Consider the following 10166-nt stretch of genomic DNA (forward strand, 5'->3'; position numbering starts at 1 on the left):
TTGACCAAACGCTGTTGAATGGGCATGAAAACAAATGGGCAGTATTGTTTTGGTTGTATTGTTAGTATGAATTTGAAGGGACATTTTGTAAGCATGGGAAAGTAGCGCCACCTACTGCTCACACATCTAAATTAAACACTCCTAACTATAACCCACAGCTTTGTAAGAGACTAACAGTAAGAAATTAGCAAACGACCATCAGTTTTTAGTAAAATGAAACAGTACTGCTTTATCATACATTCTTAAGATAAAGATACACAGACCTATATAACCTTAGCATAAACAAAGAGGAAACTGTCATAAACCTAAAAGCTTAGCATTGCCCAGATTATTTGTTAATCTATCCTTGAACCACTGAATCTTCACCTTTACTTTATGATACATAAAAAAGCATATACAAACAGGAAAGTCTGAGATGGTTATTGTAGCCTTTTCCAGTTTTTACAATATTGTACACAATACCTCATGCACTATTTGGGGTTTCTCAAATTACAGGAAAAACATATTTAGTTTCACACTATTCTCTGAGAGTAATGCATTTCATTGTTGTGTAAGGTATATTGATAAAGTACACTCAGAAATATTTTTCGAACTATAATGTTCAATTGTAATAAAATGACATTGTATCAGTGATCAGTTCATTTTTTTCTTCATCAGAGAACTGCTTCTCTGGTCAGTTCACAGGGGGCAACTCATGGGACACAGGTTAATTAGAAAAAAATGAGCTGCAAGAATATGCCACCCCTTCATAAAACCTGTGGTATCAGAGTCTGCTAATGAAACTGAAAGAAGAAAGACACCACACACTGACTTTATAATGAAGCTCTCAGACACACAACTGGCCGTAGAAACCTGCCTCATTAATAGGGAGAATGATTCATCAGTCCATGATACACCCTCTCAGTCTTGCACACATTCTCCACTTTAAAGCCTATTTGAATAATTATGAATAGAGTAAAATATCATATTGTGTAATTTTGCCAAACTATACAATAAGGAAAGAGTATTTGGGCATTATGAACACCATTAATGATGTATACCATGGGTAAAGAGTCAAAATAACATGTGCAGTATATTATTTATTATGGTAACTGAGATGATTTTGTTTATGATACCTTGATCCTAACTTATAAAACTACTTATTCATTTGATCTATTCATGCCATCAGCCATCATCGAGTGTCATCAAAGGTCATCATGCTCACAAAGTCCTTGTAGAGAATGACATTTTTATCAGGATCAACAGCTGCAGACAGCATTTCATCTATCTCTTCCTGTGTGAAGGGCTCTCCTTCAGAAGACAGAGAAATTAAAAACTTCAGAATTACTGAACTTGACGTCTTTGTGGATTCCTTGTATTGTTAAAGTGTGTGACAAATGAGCATTGCACATCGATTTCAAAATGTCAGAAGCCTATTCTAAAATACAAACTACTATTTTCAATAGTCATAATTGACATACCTTCTTGTGTTAAATACTTGGTGAGTTCCTCTGGCTCCAAGTGGCCTTTTTTCTGTTGATCTAACACCTTTAAAAAGAGATAACAGCACCATTACATTAATTCATTCCATTGAGGTCTTCATTTTTATATCCAGTTTAAGGTTTTTGAATGTTTTTCTTTTCTCTGTAGTGTATCCAAGGTAAATTCAAACAACAAAAGAAGAATTTTTAAAAATGTTTAAGTGTCAGAGCATTAGGCACCTCAAAGGCCTGAAGGAGCAGGTCTTCTGTAATAGGACGAAACCTGCAATAAAAAGGAATCAGAGCTAAAATTGTCACCAATATTGGACTTTTCAATCAAAAATTTGTAAAGTGGTTCATCTATGTTTCACAGCTTAAAACACTTCATTGAATTTTTTTTAGCATATTTTTGGGCATATCTGATCTTGTCCCTTGCATGTTTTCAGGTGTACAATTGGAAATAATAGTTGTAAATTGATTTTTAGATGTGCATTCACACTGACAAGGTGGCCAGTGTTATTTTAGAATTATTTTTATATAAATTATTTCTAATATTTTGAATTAACTTTTATTTTTTATGTTTTTGTTTTTAATTTATTTTGTTTTAGTATTTTTAATGTGCATTTGCACATTTTTATTAATGTTATAATATATATACAGTATATATATATATATATATATATATATTATTTATTTTATTTAGTTGACAAGGCAACTTTTCTCATTGAAGTTTTTTTTTTAAGTTCACTTTTTTTCTTCTTCTAATACTTATTTTAGTTTCAGCTTTATTTCAATTACCAAAACTATTTTTAGTAGTTTTAGTGAACAATAACAACACTATCTGTGAAAGTTAAAAAAAAAATTTGCATAAGTATAACTCAGAAATCTCTTGGATGACAATTTTGAAATCATTTATATTTTAAATAACAAAATGGCCATATTAGACAACACCATTTAGAGATAGAAAGACACTTACATTTACATTTACATTTAGTCATTTAGCAGATGCTTTTATCCAAAGCGACTTACAAATGAGGACAATGGAAGCAATCAAAATCAACAAAAGAGCAATGATATACAAGTGCTATAACAAGTCTCAGTTAGCTTAAAAACTATCTGTTTTGGCAGGGATATCTGATTATTTGTAATTTTGCAGAAAGCTCAAGATTAATGTAATTTGTCCAATTGACCCGAACCACTTCACTCTCAGTCTTACTTGCGCTCCAGCAGGATTTTAGTCATAGTTGGAAGAAACTTCTCATAGCGCACAAACCCAGTGGGCTCTTCATCTTCAAGCTGTAGAAACGTCACACATCATAATTTCTTATCTACTCAGCCTGCAAGAGTCAATATCTAAATGAGCCAAATGTAAAAAACAAACCACAGACCTCAGCAATGATATCATGTAATTCCGCTTCCGATGGAAAACAGCCAAGTGAACGGATAATGGTGCCTATTTCTCTTTTACAATGAAAAATAGCAGTGTTAAACTTATAAGACACCCTCATATGTAGAAAATAAACAGGTGTCGGAGAGCAAATCTGAAGATAATAAACTACTAAAGTCTGAAAGAAAGCAAGGAGAGTGAAATTTGAAAACTCTGAAATGTTACCTGACATCAACAGTCTTGTTGGATTCGTGATCAAACACGTCAAATGCGTTACTTATCCTCTTTTGAGTTTCTGTTATAATAGATTCTGAAAAAAGGAAATTATGTATTTCAGCAAATTTTACAAAACAAAGCGGTTTTAGACGTCTCAGTTAATGCTGTATCCTATGTATTTAATTTACTATACTTTAATTTTATTTTATTTTCCGTGCAACTGACAGTCTTGTGCTGTCTGTCTCTTTTACTTTGCTACTCAACGTTAGCTTGCTATTTATTCGATACTTTAAACAAAGCATTTTGTGGATAACAATTGTAATAATGACAACTGAGCTACAAACAACACGTAAGAGTACAAATGCTACAATGTATATCGTAAGCTTGAAAGGAAAGAAAGTTTAAAGTAACAACATTACCTGCGTTGGACTTGTCCGCCATGTCCAAAACACTGGTTGCTAGGTAACCTGAACCCTGAGTCACTGACTGGTCTTGTGATTATTTGTTCGTGACGTCGTTACTCACGTTGGCGTTTTGAAAAAAAAAAAAATATTACAAAAATGTAGCTATTATATATAGCCTTTAAGAAAAAAGAAGAAGAAGAAAAAAAAACCGAAATGCGCTCTTGTGGCATTGAATAACAAAACGACACTACAATATTAAATTAGCAATATTTAATAGGTATTACTAAACAATAATAATAATAATAATAAGATTTGTTTATTATTTGCCACCTGTACCGTATTCATTTATTTATTTATTAACTGCATTCTATGTGCACATGAAAACTGACTGTAATTGTTTTGAAAACCAAATTTCTCTCAAATGTATCATATATAGGCCTAGGTTAGTCTTTAAGAAGTTCTCTGGCAATGTTGATATGTTAATATACTATTTTTATGTGCTCTTGTGGCATTCAATAAAATAATGATACTACAATATTAAATTAGTGATATTTAATCTTATGCTTTTATAACATAAAATGTTTTATATAAATAGCATATAGCCTTTTAGAGAAAAAAAACATTGTTTTTATTGTAATATTGTTAATACTACATGTTAATATATATATACATATGCTTTTATGTGCTCTTGTGTCATTAAATAATAAAATGATACTACAATAGCAATCTTTAATATTATAATAAACACTTTATATAAGTGATTTATTTAGCCTAGTATTTGCCTTATCTGTAGGCTAGCTACTGTATTTACTTATTTACTGCATTTTCTGTGCATATGAAAATAGACTGCATTTATTTTGTAAGTGTTTTGCAAACCAAATTTCTCTAAAATGTATATACATATTTAAGCTAGCCTTTAAGAAAAAGTCATAATAATTACAATTTATGCAAAATGATGTAGGCCCACTCTGGCAATGCTGATAGGCCTATGTATACTCTGTAAAAAAATCTTTTTTTGTGCGTTTGGGGCATTGAAAAAAATGATACTACAATATTAAATAAGCAATATTTAATTTTTTCATATATATTATTATTATATAATATATTAGGCTATTATTTTTTCATAATATTTTCATTATATTTACATGGTATATTTACTATTTGCTTTATCAGTACTGTATTCAGATTTGTTATTATAATTGTCTGAACATATGAAAAGTGACGGAAACTGAATACTGATATTTTCTCTTATGCATATTTAATAGCTATAGTGATATTTACGGTAGTTTGCTCATGTATTATGTGTTTTACGGTAGATGATATAAGGCTCAACTGGCCCCGTCCTGCTCCGACTGCTGCCCGTCAGCGACCGCATCGAGCGTCTCATAACCTGCTCTTCCTGTTCATATTTCATACATTTGTGGTATAACATCTAAAGTAAAGGATCGAAACGGCAAGATGAGCTCAATGAATGTGAAGAAGCTGAAAGTAAACGAGCTGAAGGACGAGCTGAAGAAGAGGAGTCTGTGCGATAAAGGGCTGAAGGCTGAGCTGATGGCCCGGCTGCAGGCCGCTCTGGATCAGGAGGCGCTGTCCACCAACGGTTCTGAAGGACAGTACGAGGATGGAGACGGCCTCGGTGACATGGGCGATGAAGACCTTGAGGAAGATCTGGTTGGAGAGAACATGGAGGAGGATGGCGATAATGCGGAGGCTGAGGAGCAGCAGGATGATGACATGGAGGAGGAGGAGGAGGAGGACGCCGGGGTAGAGATGGATAAATCAGATGAAGATGAAGATGTCCTGCTCAAAGAAGATGATGAAGAGATGGAGAAATTTGGTGAGGATGACGTGGGCCCTGGCGAGGGTGAGATTACGTGTTGAAGCTTGTGCAATTCATATTTTGTATATTGGTTCTGTCAGAATAATTCATTCTGACAGCAGAGAGCACAGGATTTGAAGCATTCTCAGGAGCTGGTGCCATTGGTGTCCCATTTGTGTTCCCTTGACTTACTACTGATGCAATTAACAGAATACTAAACGTATTCACATCACAGTCATATAATTTAATAGATTTAATTGATGCAAAAGACAAAAACAAAGAAATAAATATAAAGACAAAAAATAATATTTTTTATTTATTTCAATGTATTTAATTTATTTGTTCATTTTTATCTTAAAAAGTGTATTTTTTATTTATTTATTTGTATCTCAAACTTTGATATAATTCCATATTTATTGGCTACAAATTAAAATCTACTACTTCTATATTTATGATCAGCTATACTATTTCTAGTTTTTAGGCATATGAATAAAAGATGACAAGCTTGTGTAGATGTTATATATCAAAATTAAACAAGAGAATCTGCTACATCTACAGGATTTTATGTCATTCCCAGGAGATGGTGCCTCTGGTGTCCTACTTTTGTCCCTTTAACTTTAATTTAATAGACTTAACTTTATAAAGTGTTTCATTCATTCATTAATTCATTCATAAATAAATAAATGTTTAATTTATTTATTTTTATTTATCCCTATTTTTTATTTATGTAATGTTTCTATTTTATTTTTATTCATCACTAATAATTTATTTGCACTATGTCTCAAACTTTGATATAATATTTACATATTTATTGGCATAATATATATGTACATATACAGTACATATGTAAGTTAGTTTAAATTAAAAGACTAAATCTACTTCTATATGGTCAGCTATATTATTACTACTATTTTTTTAACGCATGTAGATACAAAAGCTTGTTATACAGTATATCAAATTAAACAAGAAAATCTCATTCAGAACATACTAGTCTTGTTCTGTCATGATTTGCATAAAACATTTTCTTTTCATTTCATCAGATACTGATTCAAATCAAATGATGTAAAAATGTTAAATCCTGACATATTCAGGCACGAATAGGACCGTTTCCTGAGAATGACCCTTAATAGTGTATGTTGGTGTTTATTGGTTGAGCAGTAGGTTCTCAGGATCGCTGAGCTGTAACGGGATGCTGAAGTGGAGATACGAAGGACAAAAGCTCCAGATGGAGTCTGTGCGTAATGATCTCAGTTCATTTGTTTTGGAGTAGTGAGGACCTCATTGTTATTCTTTGTCGTCCTTTAGCAGATGCTTTCACCCCTTGGGGTAATGTTGGTTTAGTGCAGCGGTCACCAAACTCGGTCCTGGAGGGCCGGTGTCCTGCAGAGTTTAGCTCTAACTTGCCTCAACACACCTGCCTGGAGGTTTCAAGTATGCCTAGTTGACCTTGATTAGACCTTGATTAGCTGGTTCAGGTGTGTTTGATTAGGGTTGGAACTAAACTCTGCAGGACACCGGCCCTCCAGGACCGAGTTTGGTGACCCCTGGTTTAGGGGTTTGAACTTAGTATCTTTTGAACTACCAGCCTGGATCTGTAACCATAAAGCTGTGCCACCATTAAATCAATGTTGTCATTAAATGACAATTATACTGAATTCCTATAAAAGACTAGTTATTATCCATATTTACCTCGAAAATTGCTTCAGAAATGATGGATTTGTGAGTGATGTATGGCAGTTTGCATATTCCAGTTTTTCATTTTCTAATAATTTTTGTTCTGTCAAGCACAAGTTGCATACATAGGGAATGAGGTGCTTGTGAGCTTTGCCCATCACCAAATGTGCCTTCATTATTACACACACTGTAACACCTTTCTTCAAGATGCATGCAATGTGAATCTGAAAATGTGTGTTACTTAGCTCAAAATAGCACAGTTTGCTGATATCTTGGCAACCACCTTCTGTTTGTTCCCATATAAGTGCTGCAGTGTACAAACCACACTGTAAGGCATTGCTCCTTTATCTAAAACATGTGAACTTATAATTAAATACACCTTTCTTTTAAAATACTGGTCATTGCAGTTTATGCACAACCGAAATAACTAGAAATCCTCCAGTAATTATGTGGACTGTCATGTTACATCATGATGGGTCCAGCAGGGAGGTACGCCTCCTCATGTTTTATTGTTTTATTTCCAAAGGGGATGCGGACAAAGACAAGAATGATGAACAGAAGAATAAGAAGGGTGTAAAGAGACGCCGAGATGAACATGGAAGGGGCTACTTTGAATTTATTGAAGAAAGCAAATACAGCCGGTAAGAAATGTGCAGTCGGCCTCTGGTACTCCTGAGGTTCCGCTGCACCTTAAAGATTTACGACCAGTTTGGGCAGTAAAGAGCCAAATCTGACATGCTGTTCCTCATCCGTGCAAAGAAACACACATTTTTACTGAGCGCTTTTAATCACTTTGTTTACGCCTATAATAAGGGCATCTCTGTCATGGTATTTCTCTGTCAGTGGTATTTTACCATAGGAATCTTGTTTGTAGGTCAAAGCTTGGGCTGTTAAAGGACGAAAAGTGTTTATCTGAGAATATTGTAAGGGTATTGATGCAGTTCCAGAAATTACACTTCCTTTTCTATTCATATTTTTGTATTCTGTATCAGATATGTTCTTTAGAAACTATGACTAAAGTGATCTAATGTATTTTTTTTATGTTTTCATGATGTTTATTTTAATTTAAATATGTATTCAATTAATTATTGATGATGTGTTGTATTTTCTACTGTACATAACCGCCAATATATAATATATACCACTATAATTTTCTACTTTTAAACAAATAGTAACTGCTGATTTTATTTAATAGTTTATTAGAAAATAGTTAATAAAAATAAGTAGAATTATTGCAAAAAGCAAACAGCACTGATGTGCTAAATGTTTAACCGATGTTTCACACCTGTACATTTTCTCAGTTGGGACATATTTAAAATCCAAGGGGAACTCAGTGGGATCTTATCTTATAATGACACTGAACTGAATTTTTATTAAATTTCATAGTTGTTTTTTGATGGTTCCCTCAGGGCAAAGTCTCCCCAGCCTCCACTGGAGGAAGAGGACGAAGAGTTTGATGACACAACTGTATGTTTGGACACTTGTACGTATGAAATCTCATACAAATACTGCTAAAATATAGACTAAATAGTCAATGCTGAATTTCTCATAGCATAACATGCAGAATCAAAATAAGTTATTGCACAGCACTATATAAACAGCACTGATGTGCTAAATGTTTAACCGATGTTTCACACCTGTACATTTTCTCAGTTGGGACATATTTAAAATCCAAGGGGAACTCAGTGGGATCTTATCTTATAATGACACTGAACTGAATTTTTATTAAATTTCATAGTTGTTTTTTGATGGTTCCCTCAGGGCAAAGTCTCCCCAGCCTCCACTGGAGGAAGAGGACGAAGAGTTTGATGACACAACTGTATGTTTGGACACTTGTACGTATGAAATCTCATACAAATACTGCTAAAATATAGACTAAATAGTCAATGCTGAATTTCTCATAGCATAACATGCAGAATCAATTTCTGTAAAGTGTAAAATGTTCAGTGAGGTTATTAAAAGTCATTAAAAAGTTTGGAGTAGAATATTTGTTCTTCCTCTAAACTTTGGAAACATGATGTGCAGCCACTCTGTAGCTTTAGAAATAAAGCATCTGTCTCTTATTTTCCTCAGACAACTGTGACCTGCACTTCAAGGTGTCCCGGGACCGGTATAGTGCCTCCTCTCTCACCATGGAGAGTTTTGCATACCTGTGGGCCGGCGGACGAGCGTCTTATGGTGTGGAAAAAGGAAAAGCTTGCTTTGAAATGAAGGTGAGAGCATTGCTTTTGTATGGTTGCTATTTATAGTTGCCCTGTCATGACCTCAACCTTATTCTTGCATATCTTTGCACCAGATTATTGAGAAGATTCCTGTAAAACACATTTCCAGTAAAGGAATTGAGATTCATGATGTCCTGGTGGGTTGGTCTCTGGCCAATAGCTCTCTTTTGCTAGGTGAGGGTCTTTGATTTTTTTAAAGGAGCTGATCTAATAAATTAATGATGTCATTTGAGTGTTACTTTGCATTACATGTTCACAGGGGAGGAAGCGCACTCATATGGCTTCTCATCTAAAGCCAAGAAAACCAGCAACGGTTTGACGGAGGACTTTGGGGAGGCTTTTGATGAGAATGATGTTGTTGGTTGCTTTATTGTAAGTATCCATGTGCTTCCTCATCCACAGTGAGTTTTACATCTCTGTGCAATTACTAATCTTGACCACTAAGTGGTGCCATGTGTTCATACTGTTCGAGTTTGGGGTCAGTTTTGTTTTTTGTTTTTTTAAGAAATAATTAGTAATTTTTTATTCCACAAGGATGCATTAAATTGATCAAAAGTGGCAGTTAAGACATTTAAAATGTTACAAAAATTTATATTTCAAATAAATGCTGTTCTTTTGAACGTTCTATGTCAAAGAAACCTAAAAAAAAAAAGTATCACGGTTTCCACAAAAAATATTAAGCAGCACAACTGTTTTCAACATTAATAACAAAAAATGTTTCTTGAGCAGCAAATCAGCATATTAGAATGATTTCTGAAGGATCATGTGACACTGAAGACTGGAGTAATGATGCTGAAAATTCAGCCATCACAGGAATAAATTACATTTTAAAATATAATAGAAAACATTTATTTTAAATTCAAAAAATATTTCACAATATTACTATTTTTACTGTATTTCGCAGCATTGGTGAGCATAAGAGAATTATAATTTTTTTTTTATCTTACCAACCCCTATATATATATATATATATATATATAT

At 33.6% G+C, this 10166-nt stretch overlaps 2 protein-coding genes across 2 annotated transcripts in view; one reads left to right on the forward strand and one right to left on the reverse strand.

Moving 5' to 3' along the window:
• Nucleotides 1–42: 42 nt before the first annotated feature.
• Nucleotides 43–3553, reverse strand: drc8 (dynein regulatory complex subunit 8). The gene is made up of 7 exons (XM_016535405.1): nt 3483–3553; nt 3073–3157; nt 2849–2921; nt 2677–2756; nt 1701–1743; nt 1461–1527; nt 43–1290 (listed from the first exon to the last, which is right to left on the reverse strand). The coding sequence occupies exons 1-7, from the start codon at nt 3502–3504 to the stop codon at nt 1172–1174; spliced, it is 489 nt and encodes a 162-aa protein (XP_016390891.1). The 5' UTR covers nt 3505–3553; the 3' UTR covers nt 43–1171.
• A 1243-nt stretch (nt 3554–4796) lies between these two features.
• Nucleotides 4797–10166, forward strand: part of hnrnpua (heterogeneous nuclear ribonucleoprotein Ua) — a 10736-nt gene continuing 5366 nt past the window's right edge. Inside the window, exons 1-6 of the mRNA XM_016535257.1 lie at nt 4797–5334; nt 7490–7604; nt 8373–8446; nt 9037–9176; nt 9260–9359; nt 9445–9557. Of these exons, the coding sequence (XP_016390743.1) occupies nt 4926–5334; nt 7490–7604; nt 8373–8446; nt 9037–9176; nt 9260–9359; nt 9445–9557 (951 nt within the window). The 5' untranslated portion in view covers nt 4797–4925. The remainder of the gene's footprint in view (nt 5335–7489; nt 7605–8372; nt 8447–9036; nt 9177–9259; nt 9360–9444; nt 9558–10166) is intronic.

The sequence above is a fragment of the Sinocyclocheilus rhinocerous genome, unplaced genomic scaffold (assembly GCF_001515625.1).
Source record: "Sinocyclocheilus rhinocerous isolate Xijiao unplaced genomic scaffold, SAMN03320098_v1.1 scaffold1004, whole genome shotgun sequence".
In the NCBI taxonomy this organism is placed as follows: domain Eukaryota; kingdom Metazoa; phylum Chordata; class Actinopteri; order Cypriniformes; family Cyprinidae; genus Sinocyclocheilus; species Sinocyclocheilus rhinocerous.